The sequence below is a fragment of the Sparus aurata genome, chromosome 10 (genome assembly GCF_900880675.1).
Source record: "Sparus aurata chromosome 10, fSpaAur1.1, whole genome shotgun sequence".
In the NCBI taxonomy this organism is placed as follows: Eukaryota; Metazoa; Chordata; class Actinopteri; order Spariformes; family Sparidae; genus Sparus; species Sparus aurata.
In genome coordinates, this window is record NC_044196.1 from 33,671,810 (window position 1) to 33,692,744 (window position 20,935).

A 20,935-nucleotide genomic window follows, 5' to 3' on the forward strand; every position below is an offset into this window, starting at 1 on the left:
TCTGGAGGAAATACCAAATGAATAAGCAAAAGCTTTAGTCCCCAAACTACTGGACCAGCTTTGCTTAAAAGAGAGACCTGATGTACATGGACCTGTTCTGGAAACACTGTATGTGATAACACAGAAAACAAAAGGCACAGATAGCTGGGATCTGAACTTTGTCAAAAAAATGTAAAGCAGTTGCTCCTTTTGTAAAGGTCCATCACCCCTCAGAGATCAGAGTCTTCACATATGGTGTGTTTGCAAACTTACTTTCAGTTGAACATGTGGGTGACATCTTTACATCAGTGGGGATAACTGCAGTGCCTGAGGACATACTGATGTCTGCAAATAGGACCAGCGATGACAGGCTGAAAGAAGCTCTCAGACAACTGAACATTTATTTTAACCCTAAGCCACTCCACTCCAACACCACTGTCAGCAAGAAGTGGAGAGAAAAATTAGAGAAGCTGGTTAGCACTGATAGAAGCAGAGTAACCAGAGTTGGGAGCATGATTTATGTGAAAGATGAAGAGTTCCACATAGCAGAGGGCAGTGATGGTACTGAAGTCTTCTTGGGGCTGAGAGATGATGGCACTGAGGTTGCTATTAAGAGAATGAAAAAAAGCAACTATCAAGTTCTGAGGAATGAGGAGGGATTTCTACGACTTCCATAACTTGATCATCCATCTATTGTACGATATGTTGACTTTGCAGAGGATGAGAACTTTGGATATCTTGGTCTTCAGCTTTGTGAATACACCCTGGAAGAATGCATCAGAAACAATGATGGTGGTCTGCTGAAAGAGAAACTTGTCTATCAGGTTCTGAAGAGTTTAAAAGTGCTTCACTGTGAAAAACCTCCAATTCTCCACCGTGATCTCAAACCACAGAATGTTTTGATTGGTAAGGCAAAGTTATGCAAGTACTGCAGTAATTAATCAGAAATTCAGCAACAGTATTCAAAAAACATAATTATTATGCCTTTTCTGTGATTTGTCCTGCAGATGTTACCGGGAGGGCGAGATTAGCAGATTTTGGCATCAGTAGACGGTTACTCAAAGGCCAAACAACTTATTGCACAGGCAGAGCAGGAACAAGATGCTGGAAGGCCAGGGAGACTTTAACAGGAGAAACTGACATACGATACAAGCGGAGCACTGATGTACAGGTCAGTTTTACTGCTATGTAAACTCAATTGATGACTTGGAGAAAATACTTCATATATTGCAAAACTGTTCTCTTAATTCTCAAGGTGGCAGGAATGCTGATTTATTACATCCTCTCTGGAGGACACCATCCTTTTGGGGAAAACTTTGAATGTGAGTACAACATTCATAAAGGTTTGTACACGTTGAACCATGTTGAAGATTTGGTGGCAAAGGACCTCATCGAGTGGATGATCAGTAAAGAACCAGAGAGCAGACCTACAGTGGAAGAATGCTTGAGTCATCCCTTCTTCTGGACCACTGACAGGTAGGAAGGAAACACTTGTTGTTAACAGATTTTTGGGATTTCTGTGACATAGGCGCACTTTATACACAAATAAATCGTACAGAGTCGTACTTTTTGTCAAATTAAAAAGTAGGAATAATATGGTATTTATTAGACAGTAAACAAAGACAGTTAGACCCTACCTTAAAAAATAAGATGTTACAAGTTGAGTTTTATAACAAATCAGACAAAAACTAGAAATAAGTATAATAAAGTTCTACCCTAACTAAAAAACATACACCCAAATCGGGTTATAAATAAGAATTGCATAGACTGTATTATTAGACCTAAAATGTAAATACTTAGACTACTATTGCAAATTATATCATAAAAAATATATAATACATATCAGAGCCATAACATATTGATTAGACACCCCCTCACTACCAAGTAGTACTGAAGACACCACCAAAGCAAAACTCTCGCCAAAAAGCAACCAAGGCTTGATTTGGGACTGAATATGAGTCAAACCTTTGTATAAAAGCATTATTACTACAAAAAGTGTTGATCCCTGAGTGCGACCTGACGCACTCGGGGATCGACACTTTTTGTCTGCCATGACGACGGCGCGCAGGAGCTATAGCAGCTAACCAAAGTAGCTCAAAAACCTTCTTTTTAATAAATTCTGTGTTGCGGCCGGGTGACGGAGATGGACCCAAAAGCGGCAGACTGGGAGAGTGCACAAAAAGGCTTTATTAACAAAGGGTTCAAAAATGAGCAACAGAAAGTGTCCACGGCTGCAAACGGCAGGCGGCAGGAATAACAGAAGTAGTCCGCGGCGTCTGGCGGCTGAAGGCAGGCTCAACAAAGGGTGTCCGCGTCTGTAGGCGGCTGGAGACTGGAGGCAGGTTAGCGGGGGGAAGACAAGGCAGCGAGGCACCGAGCTGGCAAAGAAAGCACAAAAACGAAGTCAGAACAAAACTCTTCACACACTAGAAACAATGCCGGGTAGCAGAAGACGCTGGCTACTGGCTGTACCGATGAGACGGAATTATCTGGCACAGGAGTTGAGTCAGGCCGGCTTCTTATAGAGTAGGTGATTAGGTGGGGATGAGAACCAGGTGTGCCTCGCTGCGCTTGGCTAAGTGGGTCAGCTCTGCCTCCCGCCGCTCTCCAACACTGCAGGTAAAGCAAGGGGAAAAAAGCAGGGTGCACACAACTATACATCCCAGAATAAATCGGGGCAGCACGAGCCATGACAGTACCTCCCCCCTAACGGACGCCACCTGGCGTCCTGCCTGGCTTGTCTGGGAATCTATCATAAAAATCAGATAACAACTGAGGGTCTAATAACAGCGACTTGGAAACCCAAGAGCGCTCCTCGGGACCGTACCCCTCCCAGTCGACGAGGTACTGATAACCCCGGCCCCGCCTGCGGACATCCAAAATGCATTGCACAGTGTAGGCCGGTTGACCGTCGATGAGACGGGGGGGAGGGGGGGGGTCAGGTTGGGGGTGTAGGGGGCTGTCAAACACAGGTTTCAGAAGTGACACGTGGAAGACTTCAGGCGGACGGCAGTGGGATTGACGATGCGGTCGATGCTGTATGGGCCGATATATCTGGGGGCCATTTTCCGGGAGTCTGTCTGGAGAGGAAGGTCCCGTGAAGACAACCAGACCCGTTGACCCACCTTGTATTCCGGGGCTGGTGTGCGATGGCGATCTGCTATCCGTTGGTTTCTGGCGACTGTTCTTTCCAGGGCGGCTCGGGCTTCCCGCCAGACTCGGCGAGCTCGTTGGAACTGGGCCCGCACTGATGGAACGGCTGTCTCTGTCTCCTGGCTGGGGAACAAGGGAGGTTGGAACCCGTGCGTGACCATGAACGGGGACAGTCCGGTGGCAGAGCTGACCAGGGAGTTGTGAGCATATTCCACCCAGGGCAGGTGCATAGACCAGGAGGCCGGGAGACGAGAAGCCACACAGCGGAGAGAGGACTCCAGACCTTGGTTGGCCCGCTCCGTCTGGCCATTAGATTGTGGGTGGTAACCTGAAGTGAGGCTGACCGAGGCCCCCAAAGCTTGGCAGAAGGCTGCCCAGACTCGGGAGGTGAACTGGGGACCCCTGTCTGACACAATGTCCTGAGGAATGCCGTGCAGGCGGAAAACGTGCTGCACCAGCAGGTTGGCTGTTTCCAGGGCTGTTGGGAGTTTGGGAAGGGGAATGAAATGTACAGCCTTAGAAAAGCGGTATACGACAGTGAGGATGGTGTTGTTACCTTCAGAAGGAGGGAGTCCAGTGACAAAGTCGACCGCGATGTGGGACCAGGGTCGGGGAGGGATTGGTAAGGGCTGCAGGAGGCCAGCAGGGGGGTGGTGAGAAGATTTACTTCGGGCGCAGACAGAGCAGGCCGCAATGAACTTCCTGGTGTCAGTTGCCATCGACGGCCACCAGAAGCGCTGTCGGACGAGGGAGAGGGTCCGGTGAACGCCCGGGTGACAGGCCAACTTCGACGAGTGTCCCCACTGTAGAACCGGGGCCCTGACGGAGGGGGGGACGAACAGTCGCTCAGGGGGGCATCCGTCTGGGGCTGGGTGGACCTGGAGGGCTTCCTCAACAACTCGCTCCACTTCCCACCTTACTGCTCCCACCATGCAGGATGGTGGAAGGATGGTCTCCGTCTCTGGCTTCTCCTCTGCCGGGGCGAACTGGCGTGAGAGGGCGTCGGGCTTCAGGTTTTTTGGGCCTGGTCTGTAGGTGAGCGTGAAGTTAAATCGTCCCAGGAAGAGTGCCCACCGAGCCTGACGGGAGTTCAGCCTGCGTGCTGAGCGGAGGTAAGACAGGTTCTTATGATCGGACCAAACGACGAACGGGTGGACCGCCCCCTCCAACCAGTGCCGCCACTCCTGAAGAGCTAAGACCACCGCCAGCAACTCTCGGTTCCCCACGTCGTAGTTTCTCTCTGCGGGGGTGAGGCAACGAGAGAAGAATGCGCATGGATGCAGCTTTTGGTCCGCAGGCGAGCGCTGGGAGAGGACGGCCCCCACCCCTGAATCAGAGGCATCCACCTCTACCATGAACTGAAGGTCAGGATCTGGGTGGATCAACACAGGAGCATTAGTAAACATACTTTTCAGTTTGTCGAAAGAAGTTTGAGCAGCATGTGACCATTCATAGACTTGTTTTTGCGACGTTAGCTGGGTGAGAGGGGCGGCTATGCGACTATAGTTTCTGATGAACCTTCTGTAATAGTTTGCAAAGCCCAAGAATCTCTGCAGCTGCTTTCGGGTGGTCGGAATCGGCCAATTCTCCACCGCCTTCACCTTGGTCGGGTCTGGTCTGAGCTGCCCCTTCTCCACTATGTAGCCTAGAAAAGGGACTGTGGTGACGTGAAACTCACATTTTTCCGCTTTAACAAACAGTTTGTTTTCCATTAGTCTCCTTAACACTTCTCTAACATGACTCACATGTTCTTCATAGGTGCGTGAAAAAATTAAAATATCATCCAAATACACAAAAACCACTCTGTTCAACAAGTCTCTTAACACATCATTCACTAGAGCCTGAAAAACAGCAGGCGCGTTTGTTAAACCAAAAGGCATCACCAAGTATTCAAAATGTCCCAAATGTGTGTTGAACGCCGTTTTCCACTCGTCCCCCTCTCTAATTCGGATGAGGTGATAGGCATTCCTTAAGTCTAGCTTTGAAAAGATTTTGGCCCCGTGAAGGGGACCAAAAGCGGAGTCAATGAGAGGGAGCGGGTATTTGTTTTTAACCGTTATGTCGTTCAAACCTGTAAAGTCAATGCAGGGGCGTAGGGTGTTATCCTTCTTCTCCACAAAGAAAAAACCGGCTCCAACTGGGGACGAAGACGGGCGGATGAGGCCCGCAGCTAAAGAGTTATTAATGTAGGTCTCCATGGCCTCTTTTTCCGGTTTGCAGAGGTTATAGAGTCTTTTGGTCGGGAGCGGGGAGCCTGGGAGTAAGTCTATGGCGCAGTCGTAAGGGCGGTGCGGCGGAAGTGAAAGGGCCCGGTCTTTACTAAATACTTCACGCAAGTCATGATACTCAGCGGGAACATTAGTTAAGTCTATTTCCTCCGGTGGTTCGGGAGCACTGGGGCTTCTCTCAGGAGTGGCGGAGTGTAGGCAGTGAGCGTGGCAGGGATTACTCCAACTACGAATGGTAGACGTCGTCCAGTCTATGTGGGGGTTATGTTTCGTCAGCCAGGGTAGCCCCAGAACTATGGGGGTCAAAGGGGACTTGATAACGTACAGTTCAATATGTTCTTGATGGTTGCCCGACAGGGTTAGCTTTAAAGGTTCAGTTTTGTGAGTCACGATGTCCAATTGTCGGCTGTCCAGGGCCAAAACTTCTTTCGGGACCTCTAGTTCAGTCACCAGGAGGCCGTGTTGCTCAACTAGGTTAGAGTCAATGAAATTGTCATCCGCCCCACTGTCTACTAAGGCTTGGACCGAAATTGTCTGTTGTGACTGATGCAGCATACCTTTTACTTGGACCCGGGCAGGGGAAGAGGAGGTTCGGCTCTCCAGTGCCCCCCTTTTCACTGACGAGCCTGGTCTTTTGGCACCTCCGGGCATTGGGCGAGGAAGTGTCCCTCCTGGGCACAGTAGATGCAGAGCTGGTTGCGCAGGCGCCGCTGTCTCTCCGCGGGGGCAAGTCGGGCTCGTCCCAGCTGCATTGGCTCATCCTGAGGTGTTGATGCAGGCTTCCCAGGAGGGACCTCCGGTTGAGCGAGGCGAGGAGAGGGCGGTGACGGCAGAGGAGCCGCTGTGGTGGTGTAGACAGGTGAAGGGGAGAAGGGGCGGAACCTCTGCCTGTCTGTTCTCTCCCTACGCCTCTCTCTCATCCTGTTATCTAGACGTATGGCTAATTCCATCAGCTCCCTCAGTGAAGAGGTTTCGTCCCTCACAGCTAACTCGTCCTTAATGTCACCTGACAATCCTTTTAGAAAAACCGCTTGGAGAGCGGACTCGTCCCACCCACTCTCTACTGCCAAAATCTGGAAGGTTACAGTGTACTGGGCGACTGACTGCCCCCCTCCCTGTCTTAAATTCAGCAGCTGGCCTTCAGCCTCCCTCCCCTTAACGGGATGATCAAAAACCCTCTTCATCTCATCAGAGAAACGCTTGTAATCTGTGTTTAAATCAGGTCGCTGACTTGAGACCGCCAAAGCCCAGGCCGCAGCTTGCCCAGAGAGCAGACTCATTACAAAAGCTACCTTAGACTGAGAAGTGGAATACGTACTGGGTTGCTGATTAAACACTAATGAGCACTGGTGTAAAAACTGCGCACATGTCCCTAAGTCACCTGGGTACCTGGCGGGGATGGGGATGTAGGGCTCTTGTGGCGGGGGTGTAGAAACGCCGGGTGAATCCTCCGCTGGCGGGGCCGCCGGTGGTGACTCTGAGGCGGGAGCTGGGGGGGCGAGCCGGTCCGCGAGGGAATCCACCCGTCCGCTGAGCTGGTTTACGCTGGTGGCGAGATCCCGGATATGCCCCAGTACCTGCCTCAGCGTGGTATCATGTTGCCCCACCAGGGTGCCTTGATTCGCGAGTGCTTGTCTCATGCGCTCGGTCTCCGCTGGGTCCATTTCTTGGCCAGATAATTCTGTTGCGGCCGGGTGACGGAGGTGGACCCAAAAGCGGCAGACTGGGAGAGTGCACAAAAAGGCTTTATTAACAAAGGGTTCAAAAATGAGCAACAGAAAGTGTCCACGGCTGCAAACGGCAGGCGGCAGGAATAACAGAAGTAGTCCGCGGCGTCTGGCGGCTGAAGGCAGGCTCAACAAAGGGTGTCCGCGTCTGTAGGCGGCTGGAGACTGGAGGCAGGTTAGCGGGGGGAAGACAAGGCAGCGAGGCACCGAGCTGGCAAAGAAAGCACAAAAACGAAGTCAGAACAAAACTCTTCACACACTAGAAACAATGCCGGGTAGCAGAAGGCGCTGGCTACTGGCTCTACCGATGAGACGGAATTATCTGGCACAGGAGTTGAGTCAGGCCGGCTTCTTATAGAGTAGGTGATTAGGTGGGGATGAGAACCAGGTGTGCCTCGCTGCGCTTGGCTAAGTGGGTCAGCTCTGCCTCCCGCCGCTCTCCAACACTGCAGGTAAAGCAAGGGGAAAAAAGCAGGGTGCACACAACTATACATCCCAGAATAAATCGGGGCAGCACGAGCCATGACATTCTGTGTACACAAACAATGTTCTCAATGCTCTTGTTCATGAGTAGAGACCCTGCCCCAGGCACTCCCGTTCAAAATTAACTTGCCCAAAACCGAAACTACGGTAGATCTTAAAAGTGCCTCTTTCGTCGTAATTATGCTTTCACACGAAGGTTTGACTCATATTCAATCCCAAATAAAGCCTCGGTTGCTTTTTGGCGAGAGTTTCGCTTTAATGCTTCCACCTCAGACCTACAATGGCTCAATAAGACAACACAGGTTGTAGCTAATTGATGATGTAGTTCCATATTAATAATGATCAGACAGAGATCAGCACTCAGAGGATGATGTGTTTATTGGGCTTTATTTAATGTAGTTTCACTTTATTACAGGGTAATATGTTGTTAATTATGATCTTGTTAGGACCTTATTAGACTTTCACTCAGTGACACATTGCAGGAAAACTCTACTGCTGGTGAAGTTGCTTTCTTAATTACCCTAAATAGATATTACCATATCATATATATTATATATAATATTAAATAAATAACAGTGATAAATGATTTGTGTCATTATCTAGACAAATAGAATATCATACTGTTGAGTAAGGCTGTGTTGCAGGGCTGTATTTTTAATTGTTACCATTGTTACAAATGTCACTGAGAGTTTGAGTTTTTGAGATTACTTAACATTAGAACAGAACCTTTAGGTTATATGAAATTTTTGTTTATTTTGTAATTCATATATTCAAAGACAAAATCTTTTTTCAGGAGACTTGACTACATGAGAAAGACTGGTGACAGGAAGGAGGCAGTAAACTGCCGACATGCTGGCCGGAAACTGATTTGTTCAATGGAACAATATGCCAGGGATGGATCCTTCAGACAGTGGGAAAAAAAGGTGACTGCAACATAACAACTCCTCCCTTCCTAAATTCCACTTTATCACTTAATATATTTGGTGTTACAGTTTCCAGTTGGTCCAGAAGATGGATGAATGGAAGAAGCCCTACCCTGAACACAAACTGGGATTACTGCGCTTCATCCGAAACCTTCATGCGCATCAGTGAGTGAAACTCAGCTAAAAGTATCTTTAAGACATGGAATTCTTAAAGAGGCCATATTATGCAAATTTTCAGATTCATACATGATTTCAGATTCATACTTTTATTCAGGGATTCTAGTAAAATAGGTTTACATACTTTAATTTTCAAAAAACACATAATTTTTCTCATGTGGTGCAGCACTGCAGCATCCATTTTCACATTGTGTCTTGAACACTCTATTTTAGCTAAACAAACCCTGTTTAGTTGATTGTTCTAATTATTTATTATACATATATTTAAATGTATTTGATAATCAGCTATGAAAGCCAACCACCAGAAACTGAGCATGTTATCTCTCATGCAGACCTTATCTTTAATGGCCTTGTCAGTGCTGTATGCATGATTTAAACAGTGCAGCCAGAGGAAGTGATTTTTAATCCTACTTAACTTGTTAATTGTATTTTTCAAGTGTCTTACTCTGTGTTATATGACAAACTATTTGTAGCCAAACGTAATAAATTAGATTTCTGATCCGTCAACTACATTCCCTTTAATTATCACTATCAAACAGAACAATAGAAGAAGATACATGACGAATGAAAGTCAAAACACAATGCAGGAGTCATTAAGTCTACTAGCACACGATGTGATGCTTTGGTTATGGGTGTCATTCACCCATATAAGCTAGTTTTCAATACTTTGTAATGAAAGGTTCCTTTTCCTTTGCAGTGCCAAAGATGCAGAGAAAGTTAAAGTGATGGAGCTGTTTCCTGATCTCTTTGGATGTGTTTACAAATTTGCCAAGAGCCAAGGTTGGAATTCAGAGATCCCCCTGAAGGAAATGTTTTAGAGAGAAGACATCGCCACAAGGTTCACAATGTTGTAAATAAATGAGGAGCACCCGGGTGTCCCAGTACAAGAGTCTCAAGCAAGCACAACCAGTTCTGGTGTCAAAGAACACCATTAGTTGTAGTGTCCTGCCCAACCCCATAGCAAGGCTTCAGCAGCACTGCACAAAGATAGTCCAAGAGGCCTTTTCACACCTAATATCATGACACCTAAAAGGAAATGTTACGAAAACTTTAATGGTGTCTCTTTTTTATTGAAGTGTCCCAATAAGACCTGACAGTGAACCAGCATGAACAATACCAGGACCCTGAAACTGAAGCAGCTAAATGGAATTCAGTCATGATTCATTTTATTATTCACACCTGTGCTTTTACTTACTGTGACATGTCAACATGTTTTCTGTCAAATAAGCCTGTAAAGTTTTGCGTATGTGTTGTACATAAAAACTATTTTCAAAAGACTGACAGTAACAGTAAGTAGATTAGAAAGATTATATAAAAGTACAATTCAAAGGACTTTCTCCTCACTTATTACGGTATAGAAGTTGTATTGTTTAAGATTTTATACTTTTACATGAGAATCATCATAATCAGGAACTCTTCTTTTATTTTGCTACATTTATCTGACGATTTTAGTTGTATCTTACAAATTATTCAAGTCATGTAATATGAACAAAAACCATAATGTTGTGTTATGGTTGGATCAGCCAACCATGTGGGTTGCAAAATTATAGTTCTTTTCACTTCTTGGTGTGTCAATATTGCCTGAAAAGACCCTGAAGATGACAATAATCAGGTTATTTCTATCATTTTCCAATTTTGTGTATTTTTCCATCATTTAACTACATTATGTGAGTCATTTTACCTTTTTGATTATCCTGTCTCGTTACCCGTTCTGCCATAGTCTCTCACATGTACTGCCATTTCAGAAAGATTACAAGAGGAATAAAGAGGTTTGGTTCTGTTGTTTGAAAACATTGAATTCTGATTTACAACCTACAAAATGTACATAAAACAAAGACTGCAATTCCTGTTTGTCACAAATATCTGAATGGATCTTTGAGCTTGCATTGAGATGTTCTTTTACAGAAATGTTTAAAACTCAGAAGGTGAAGGGACCTTGTTCATTAATTGAATAGTATTGAAAATATATATGTATTTTCACAACTTGAATAAATATGAGCTTTCCAAAATCCTGATTATTTCTTGAGTTTGTTTTAATTGTGGAGAATGTTGCCCTCAAAATACACAATGAGTAAGAGTTCAGCAATTAATGTCTGAAAATATGACTGGACGATATGTTTCCTTATGTTCTGTTATGTTCGGGTTATATTAGCATTATATTATCTTATGGTTATATTAGCATTGTCTTATATTATGTTATGTTATGTTATGTTATATTATGTTATGTTATGTTATGTTATGTTCAGGTTATATTAGCATTGTCTTATGTTATGTTATGTTACGTTACGTTACGTTACGTTACGTTACGTTACGTTATGTTATGTTCAGGTTATATTAGCATTATGTTATGTTATGTTATGTTATGTTCAGGTTATTTTAGTATTAGGTTACGTTATGTTATGGATATACTGGCATTGGTTCAGCAATTAATGTCTGAAAATATGATTGGAAGATATGTTTCCTTATGTTATGTTATGTTATGTTCACGTTATATTAGCGTTATGTTATGTTCGGGTTATGGCTGCTATAATATGGCACAACATTAATTGAACATCAAGTCTCCCCTCACAGGATAAATTACTTTCCTTACTTTCTTTGTTGCAAACAAAATATTCATGATATTGTGTAGACAGAGCATTAACTTGACTAACCTCTCTATAGGAGATTGTGTTATCTTTGCCCTGCACTTTTGTAGTGCACTGAAACTTCCTCTTCATTTTTGGGGAATGACTTGATCTTACTAACTGTGAACAGGAAGACAGAGTAAGGTAGACAGACAGAAAAAAGATTGAGATGCAGTGGAGACTGACTCACTTTTGGAACCAGCCTCAAGTGGCCATTCGAGGGACTGCATTTTTTGTTACTCCTGCAATGGCTTCATTTCTCAGCCCTCGAGGTTGTTGCTTGGTATTTACTGCAATCATTAATGTTGTGTGTATGTGACTATGCAGCACGCTAAAACAAAAAAATAATTATTACAGCAAAGACAAAACTTATTTGGAATTACACTTCAGTTTATTTGTTTTCATTCACAGTTCTGTTGTATTTTATGAAGAATGATATGTTCCTAAGAGTTTTTGATGTATTTTATTATCTATAAATGTTCCTTGGATTCCTGTGTGTACCACTAGAGGGAGCTCACATACAACCACAGTTTGAGAACAGCAGTACTAGACAGTTTTTAACCACTCATAATAATTATTTGAGGTCTTGCAGTTTCCATCAAAGTTGGTCAATAAGATGGATACCCATAACCAAGCCTACCCAGACAAACACACTGGGATGACTGCGCTTCATCTAAAAGCACCAGTGAGTGATACAGTAGCATTATTTACAAACACTGAAACAATAATTACACATTGTCAATTCTTTTTATGAGGTGTGATTAAGAGTTTTTACAAAGCTCCTAAAAACTGAGCGAGTTAACTCTGATGCAGTCTTTATTTTCAATTATCCAATTATATGAGTGTGTCCTTCAGCAGATGCTGTCAAAGATATGTAAGATGGATGTTAAAAAATGTTTCAGTGTTCAAGTGTTTCAATGTTACAATGCCATTCACAAACGTTGAGGATCCCCGGGTCGGCCCAGTGGAACCCAGTGGAAGTGAAGTTGAATGAAAAAAGGATTAAGGACTTCAGAGTTTTAGAAGCAGTCAGCAAGAAAAAGCACAACAACTTCTGATGTAAAAGTCTCAAAGAGATTAGTTAGTTTGTTAACAGTGTGTGTTATAAGCGCCCACCCTTTCTCCTCTTCTCCTCTTCTCACCAGGTGTGTGTCTGACGAGGGTGATTAACCTGGGGTCTATCTAAGAGACGCTGGAGGTGCCGCTCCCACTCTGCTCTTCACTTCCTCTCAGGCTCCCGTGTGGTCGGGTTCCAGACTGTCTGCAATCGAGGAAGTTTCTGTTTTGTTTTGTACTTTGAGGATGGAGGTCTGGTAGTTCTGTTTTCGGGGTATTAGTTTGGTAACTTAGGTTACTATTTATTTTTTCTTTAGGGAAGGAAGTCTGGGACCTGCGGCCCATGGTGCGGCTGGCCCGGACTCCCTTCATTCTTGCCAGACCTCCAGACTCTGGTAGTTTTAATCATTGGTTGATTTATTTCCGTTAATAAAACCTTGGATTTAAATATATTTTCGGGTTGTGACTCTTTAATATGTTTCTGGCCACAGAATGAGCCATCTTCTATTTGTGGCCGTAATAGTGTGTAACCCATGCCTCATGTCAAGGCTTTAGCAGCACTTGGCCAGTGAAGTACAATTTTAATGGACTTTCTGCTCACTTTAGTATATGTATATATTTTCTATTGCATGCTCGCACATTGTTATTATGTGTCCTCAGATATTGAGATAAGGCACGACAGCATTCAGTCTGGCCTTGAGTAACCTCCAAAGACTTCTAGTTATTTATGTACACAGATTCTGGTAAGATCCATCACAATAAGTTGAGTGCTTAATGCACAATGTGATGTCTCGAGAACAGGGGTGCTCAAACTTTTTTTCTTGGCGGCCCAAAACTGAAACTTAATGAACTACAAGCAAACACAAATATATGAATAACATTTAATGACCCAACATATTTCAAGAGCATTTCTTTATTTTTTTTGCAGTCCTGTGTTGGACAGATCAGCGGAAGAGAGACAGCAGGAGTGACACACAGCAAAGGGCCACATGACAGATTCGAACCCTGGTGAGGACTACATGGGGCACCCCTAAACAGCATTTTTACCTTAAAAAATACAACAGCATAAACAAGGATTTATATTCTGATTTTATTATGTGTTTTACTTTACATCTGCATCAAAGAGAAGTCTAAGCTTGGCCAACTTTGGCCCGCTGGCCACACATCGGGCAGCTCTGCTCTACAACAATGACACCATTGGTGTTTAGATTGGCTCCATATAAATCTCACTGTCACCATGCTAGTTTATCTGCCACCAGGCACCACATTTCCTGGAAGAATGGAGGCTGACTGACAGTCAGTCTGGCAGCCTGGTGCAATTTCTATCTGCTTTTCCCTCACCTGATCCTTCCTTGTGTGTGTGTGTGTGCTTGTGTGTGTGGTGTCACTGCCATAGACGAGAGACACATCTGTGACTCATCAATGTATCTACTGCCTCTTCATAATCCTGGTTTTCGCCTCTCGCCAGTGCCAGATTGCCCTGCCTCATCCGATGGCTCTCCAGATAAAACTTCAAGTATAGTGTCTTTTACCTTTTGATCCCGTGTGGATTTCCTCATGTGTTTGTGTCTCTCTGCTCAGCAGTCAGCTCAACTGTCTTCACCTGCTCACTCTAACCCTGTCCCAGTCCTGCCTGCAGGTATTCTTTAAGGCTGGATACAGTGCCAAAACCCTTCACCAATAAGACACTCTTTGTAGATTGTATGTAGACTATGATGACTGAACAGTCACAGAACAATGTTCAGGAAGTAAAGAGTAAAAGGGCCAAGTCCTCCCACATCCTGTGGAAGCCCAACCCATCTTGTCAAATGGGTATTTCCTGTCAGCGACAGAGAGTCAGGGGCAGGAAGAACTACAGATAAAGCACAACATGTTAAGTTTTGATCATTAGACTTCATACTACTGTGGACACCTTCAACTTCAACATCGTAAGTTAATTTTCCTACAATTCTCTTAACACTCACCTTCAAATTCCATTTTAAATCAGAGAAGGAAAGTTCTGAAGAACTTGTGGTTGTGAATGCTCCCTGTTGAAAAGCTGAAGCGTTGCTGTCTTTGAAAACTTTGAATAATGTCCAGAATATCTAACAACTGTGAAATAATGTAGGGTTTTTTGAAAAGCTAAGGCCAAACTGATTTGCTGGCTTTAATTTGTATGTGTGTGCACTGTGTGTGTGTTACACTGACCCATTGATAAATAAGTATAAATAAAGGTGTGGCACTCAAGTTAGGACAAGTGTAGTAGTTAGATTAGTTTTCAAGTTGTAGAAATTATGTTGCATTACTTCTGATACTTATGTTTAGTTACAGGGAATGGCTTGTGGTGGATTCGTACCCCACCAAAATACAAGGTTTTTAAATATAATCTAATTTGAATTTCTCAAAAAATGTATACGTGTTCCTTCATACTGTCACATTAATATTATAACCTTTTCTTTTTCACAGTTACACTGAAGAAAAGAAATGAATATCATCAGACAACTCCAACTGACAGCACCCCCAACAGAAACACATCATATAATACAGTGTGTGATTGACAACAACCTCAAGAAGCTAAAAAAATTACTAAAGGAGAACAACATTAATGACATTTACTCATGCATTAAGTGTAATGACCTCATATCCCCACTGACTGCTGCTGTTGTAACTCACAACAGGGATATTTTTACTTTCTTTTTGGAGCAGGGTGCAAACCCAAACAATGTATCCCAGAAATTCTTCACACCTCTGCATTATGTCTCACTATCCCAAGCACCACTTTTTTTTGTGGAGAAACTGCTTGAAGCAAAGGCTAATCCAGATGGATGTAATCTACAACCAGTCACACCACTGCAAGCTGCTGCCATCAACGACAGAGAGGATGTTGTGAAAGTGCTCATCTCTGCTGGTGCAGCAGTGACCGAGTTACTTGTCTCTCATCCTCAACATGTGACTCACAATGAAAAAATAACTGGGATTATTCACAAGCTCGCATCAAAAGGAGATAAATTATGCTCTGAAATCACATATTTCCTGGATGTGGCAATTGCTGTGCAAAGTAAAACACCTGAACAAGTGTTCAAAACTTTTGACAGTCACATGCTGTTGGAGGATCCTCGGACCCATCTGAACATGATTGAAGGTCTGTTTACTGTAACTGGGCGAAATGTTGAAAAATACCGCCAGGGAAGCATCAAATGGCTGAAGGACACTGGAAATCTGAACACCTACATTAAAGGAGCAGTCAGACGCTTTCCAAACATTCTCAAGGAACATGTAAATCACGCAATTATTACTTTATATGCAGTTCTGTGTACTGTGGAGGAAATACCAAATGAACAAGCACAAGCTTTAGTCTCCAAACTACTGGACCAGCTTTGCTTAAACGAGAGACCTGATGTATGTGAAGCTGTTCTGCAAACACTGTATGTGATAACACAGAAAACAAAAGGCACAGATGGCTGGGATCTGAACTTCATTGAGAAGTTATGTAAAACAGTTGCTCCTTTTGTGCAAGACAAATACTTAATGAACATTAGAGTCTTTGCATATGGCATATTTGGAAACTTACTGTCATGTAAACATGCTTGTAACATCTTATCATCAGTGGGAATAACTTTAGTTCCTGAAGACATTCTGATGTCGGCAGATATGAAGATGCTACAAGATCTGAAAGAAGTTCTCAGACGACTGAACAATCATTTCAGCAAACCAGATGTGGAATGCGAGGACTGTACAGCCTCACCTGGGCCGAGGAAAAAGAAGAACAAGAAGAAGAAAAAGAAGAAGAAAAACAATGAAAAATCCGACAAGGAAGAAGACCCAAATGACAAGTGTTTGAGCGGCGCAACTGATCCAATATCAATTCCTGTTGTGGAGTCAACTTCACATGTTCAGCCACTCCACTCCAACGCCACTGTGTCATCAGATACACACAAATGGCTACAAATCAGCAGGAGATGGAGAGAAAAATTAGAGAAGCTGGTTAGCACTGATGGAAGTAGAGTAACCAGAGTTGGGAGCATGATTTATGTGAACGATGAAGAGTTCTGTATAGCGAAGGGCAGTGATGGTACTGAAGTCTTCTTGGGGCTGAGAGATGATGGCACTGAGGTTGCTATTAAGAGAATGACAAAAAGCAACTATCAAGTTCTGAGGAATGAGGAGGGATTTCTACGACTTCCAGAACTTGATCATCCATCTATTGTACGATACGTTGACTTTGCAGAGGATGAGTACTTTGGATATCTTGGTCTTCAGCTTTGTGAATACACCCTGGAAGAATACATCAGAAACAATGATGGTGGTCTGCTGAAAGAGAAACTTGTCTATCAGGTTCTGGAGAGTTTAAAAGTGCTTCATTGTCAAAATCCTCCAATTCTCCACCGTGATCTCAAACCACAGAATGTCTTGATTGGTAAGGACAAGTTCAAAATGTACTGAAGTAATGAAATTAAATCAGAAATTCATAATGAAAATAAGATGTCTTCAAAATGTATAATTATAATACCTTATATGTGCTTTGTCCTGTAGATGTTAACGGGAGGGCGAGATTAGCTGATTTTGGCATCAGTAGACGGTTACTCAAAGGCCAAACAACTTATTGCACAGGCAGTGCAGGAACAAGATGCTGGAAGGCCAGGGAGACTTTAACAGACGAAGCTGACATACGATACAAGTCAAACACTGATGTACAGGTCAGTTTTACTGCGACACAAACTGCATTGATTTATAATTGAAGAAAACTCCTATCATTGCAAAAATGATCTGTTTATTTTTTAGGTGGCAGGGATGCTGATTTATTACATCCTCTCTGGAGGACACCATCCTTTCGGCGACAAACTACATAAATGTGAGAACAACATTGATGAAGGTTTGTACACGTTGGACCATGTTGAAGATGTGGTGGCAAAGGACCTCATCAAGTTGATGATCCACAAGGAACCCAAAAAGAGACCTACAGTGGAAGAATGCTTGAGTCATCCCTTCTTCTGGAAACCTGAGAGGTAGCATCCATTTCATTGACACCTTTTATTTCTGTGTATAGCAGCTCGCATTGTGTTAACAAGAGTCGATGACCACGAGTGGCTCAGTGAGGCTGCTCTTAAAGGCACAGTGGAGCTTTCATCTCAATGCTAACATCAGGTTGCTAACATGTTTACAATAACAGTGCTAACATGCTGACGCTCAGAAGGTACATTGTTTACCATGGTCACCATCTAAGTTGCATGATAGCATGCTAATAATGTAGATGCTAATTTGTACCAAACACAACCAGACCTAAAACTTGGTTGATGTGAATTAGCTTTGTATGTGTGAAACCAAACTACTGGACTAATTGAGCATTTGACTTAATGATGACACTGAAGAACATTTCAGGGGTCATGGGGTCGTTAAGATCCATCTTTTGGGAGCCATGAATGACTGTACACAGTTTTGTTGCATTCCATCAAACAGTTGTTTCTGTGAATCAGAGTGGTGGAGTGATCATCCCTATGTTCCCCGCTTTGTATGGAACCGGGGAACACAGGCTGTTAAAAAAGGGTCCTATGTTCCCCGCTGTTGCCGGTTGATGAACAAACCGGGGAACGTAGGACCTTTTTTTTAAAAAAGGGGAACATAGGACCCGGGGAACATAGGTACACTCCTGTGATGGACCAACAGACCAACAGTGTCATCTGTGCTAACATGGCTAGTAAAAATCTACATGTTGTCTCTTTTTCTATTTCACTAAACGAGCATCTTAAACACATTTTATTTTTCAGGAGACTTGAATACTTGAGAAGGATCGGAAACATCAAGGAGGTGGAAAAGTGGAAAGATGCTGACCAGGAATTAATTTCTTCGCTGGAGAAATGTGTCGGGGATGGATCCTTCAAACAGTGGAAAACTGAGGTGACAACTGTACAACAACTGGAACTTCTCTATTCCTTATTTACACTTAATGACTAGTTGTTTTTGGTGTTGCAGTTGGCAGAGTTGGTGAAGAAGATGGATCCCAAAAACAAATACGATGACAACACACTGGCATTCCTGCGCTTCATACGAAACCTCCACGAGCACTAGTAAGTCAAACTGAGTTACAGATGATGAAGGGCCTTAAAAGGAACCCCGGCTATGAAGACTTGTAGTTCTTAAAAGATAAATGTTAGTATCAGTTATGATAAAATGATATAAAAAACCTTCTTGATGTCTTCGTTTTTATAAAATTTGTAAAAATAGTTTAACTCGTAGGTCGCCATTGTTGTTAACGTCGCAATGCACTCTGGGTAGTGTCGTCATAAGGTTGCTCTGGCGGGCTTCGGGACCCTGTTGTGACTGTTCAGTGACATAAACATGTCATCTGTTCAGCCTTTTCAATTTGAAACCGAGTGAAACACTAATGAGGAAGACAGCACTGTCAATGTTTCACAAAACGAGCATCCAAATGAAGAGCAAGAAAGACTGGATGAGGCGAGAGTGGGACAAAACCGGTGGTGTATGTGCGGTAACTGCGTCTCCATGGTAACCGAGAGGGACAGTGTTTGTTGTCAAGAGCACCAATTTTTGTCAGCAGATGTTCACAGTAAGCTGTTGTGTGATCAAACTTATTCCAATATCAATAATTTTTGAGATTATTAGCATCCAGAGCTGTCGGGTGCTTTGTAGATAATTAGGATATAACGTTACACTTACTGATTGCTTAACTGACTGAAGAGGTGAATCATCAGCTTCCTCTGTGACAAGTGGCGTGTCTGATGTTTCGCCTAACGTTACAGAAGCGGCAACTGCAGGAGCGGGTTGTCTGCTCAGGAGAGCATCCAGCGTCTCTTGTCTATGGTGCTTTTTAACGCGCATTTCACTCGCTCCCGAGGGCGTTTAGGCTCCTTATGTGGGAAAATTGTCGGAAAACGCATTTAGTTTTAGTCTTCGTTTATACCCAGCCGCTCCGGTGAGCTCTTTCAGCAGTTGTGGTCGACTAAAAGCCTCAAATGTATCAGGAGAAAAATGTCGAGAACACAGGCGCGGATCTTTGAGAAGTTGTGTCAATAGCTATTCTACCAAGTGCAACCACTATACGTCATTGCCCCCAGAGTGCATTGCGCATGGAAAGCATGGCGTCTTATGTAGGTCAAAATATGTACTAAATATTATAGATTTTTAAATCAATGGCAATATTGTATGTGTTTCTAACAACATATTTTAGTACAAGAGAACAATTGTGGCTTATTAGGGCCTACAAGGCTTCATAGCCGGGGTTCCTTGTAAAGAAGTTTTTGATAACATTCAGTCATAAATGCGGCATTCTATCTCCCCACTTCCACTGCCTTCATGTTACAATACTGCTGTTGTTTGAATCATCTGCCCCCTCAAGTGGTTGCTGGTGTTGGTGCCTGTTGCTAAAGTCACTGTTAACACAAACTTTACCTGATTCCTGGAATGAGTTCATCCTTTCTCTCTTACTGACCTCCATCACACAGATCTTCACAACCACACCAGTTTTTGACAGCTCCATTATTGTTTATCTAAATACCCTGCAATTCATTCTTCTCTCTATCTGCAGTCCCGAGGACGCGGCCGACGTTGATCTGATGTCGATGTTTCCAGATCTCTTCAGGTGTGTTTATCTGTTTGCCAACAGCAGAGGGTGGAATTTAAGGTCACCTGTGAAGGAAATGTTTGGAACAATGTTCTCCAGAGTTGTAAAGCCATCCACAGAGGAGGATCATGTTGGAAAGCCTGTTCAAGAATCTCAACTTCTGTCTGGGGCAATTCCAAAGTGACAATACTTTGATTGAGCAGAGTCTTTACTGTAGAAAAGAAAAAGTCCTGCCACAACCGAGTAGATGTGATTGAACTGCATTAATGCAACAAGACCTGATGCTGGGTGGTTGTAAATCAGCACCCAACCTTTTACGTTTGCTTATTTTCCCACTGATCTGGAGCTTCCAAGTCAACTGTATAGTAAAAAGACAAGTCTACAAGTCTCTGGATGTTTCCATATTAACTAAATGCAATTTTCCTTTTTGTGCTATCACTGAAAAAAGCTCCTTCAGGTAAATAAATTAGTGCTGATGTAGTTCTATATCAACTCCAACAGTAGGACCTTGACCCTGGTCTGTCATTGAAACGGCTGATGTTACAGACCTGTACTTAAAAGAAAAAGAGAACGTGAGTTGAAATTCTTCGCTTGAGTGAAAAAATTTAAAAATAACTCTGAAGTGCTTCTTCTCATTATGTGAATATTGTAATTAAAACAATGTAATGGAATATAAAAGCTTTACAACATGCAGGTTGTTTTTAAAGAGATAGTTTTAAGGTTTTGGAAGGATTCTCTGTATTATAAGGTTTTCTGTTGGTTATAAAAATGAGTGTTGTTTGATCATGTTTGTTTTAGGGTGAAGGTTCAATAAAACCAAATCTAACCTTGATATTATAAATTGTTTCTTCTATATAGTGTAATATCACAATGTGATGTGGGAATTATTTTACTTTCCTCACAAAGGACAGTGGAATCTTCATTTTACCCAAATGTTAGTGGAGTTTTTGCAGAAAGATGATACATGTGTGGTCATATAGAGAGTACTAATATTATACTGACATTTGTCTCAAATGTTCTTTGTATT

The 20,935-nt window shown here is 43.1% G+C and overlaps 2 protein-coding genes and 2 long non-coding RNA genes across 6 annotated transcripts in view; 1 reads left to right on the forward strand and 3 right to left on the reverse strand.

Moving 5' to 3' along the window:
- Positions 1-20,935, reverse strand: part of LOC115590287 (serine/threonine-protein kinase ppk4-like) — a 336,079-nt gene that overhangs the window by 206,305 nt on the left and 108,839 nt on the right. The gene's annotated exons all lie outside the window — the stretch shown is intronic.
- Positions 419-20,429, forward strand: LOC115590288 (serine/threonine-protein kinase ppk4-like). Of its 2 annotated transcripts, XM_030431618.1 has the most exons (7): positions 14,180-14,278; positions 14,796-16,746; positions 16,863-17,026; positions 17,112-17,335; positions 18,095-18,224; positions 18,300-18,394; positions 19,873-20,429. In XM_030431618.1, exons 2-7 carry the CDS (start codon positions 14,814-14,816, stop codon positions 20,090-20,092), a joined length of 2,766 nt encoding a protein of 921 aa, XP_030287478.1. In that variant the 5' UTR covers positions 14,180-14,278; positions 14,796-14,813; the 3' UTR covers positions 20,093-20,429. The 2 variants fall into 2 exon arrangements, with proteins under 2 accessions (XP_030287479.1, XP_030287478.1); XM_030431619.1 differs by lacking the exons at positions 14,180-14,278; positions 14,796-16,746 and adding an exon at positions 419-885.
- LOC115590310 (uncharacterized) lies at positions 2,144-2,555 on the reverse strand. The gene is made up of 2 exons (XR_003985740.1): positions 2,452-2,555; positions 2,144-2,357 (listed from the first exon to the last, which is right to left on the reverse strand). It is a non-coding gene; the product is annotated as an uncharacterized LOC115590310 (long non-coding RNA).
- Positions 7,085-7,496, reverse strand: LOC115590309 (uncharacterized). Its single transcript, XR_003985739.1, has 2 exons — positions 7,393-7,496; positions 7,085-7,298 (listed from the first exon to the last, which is right to left on the reverse strand). It is a non-coding gene; the product is annotated as an uncharacterized LOC115590309 (long non-coding RNA).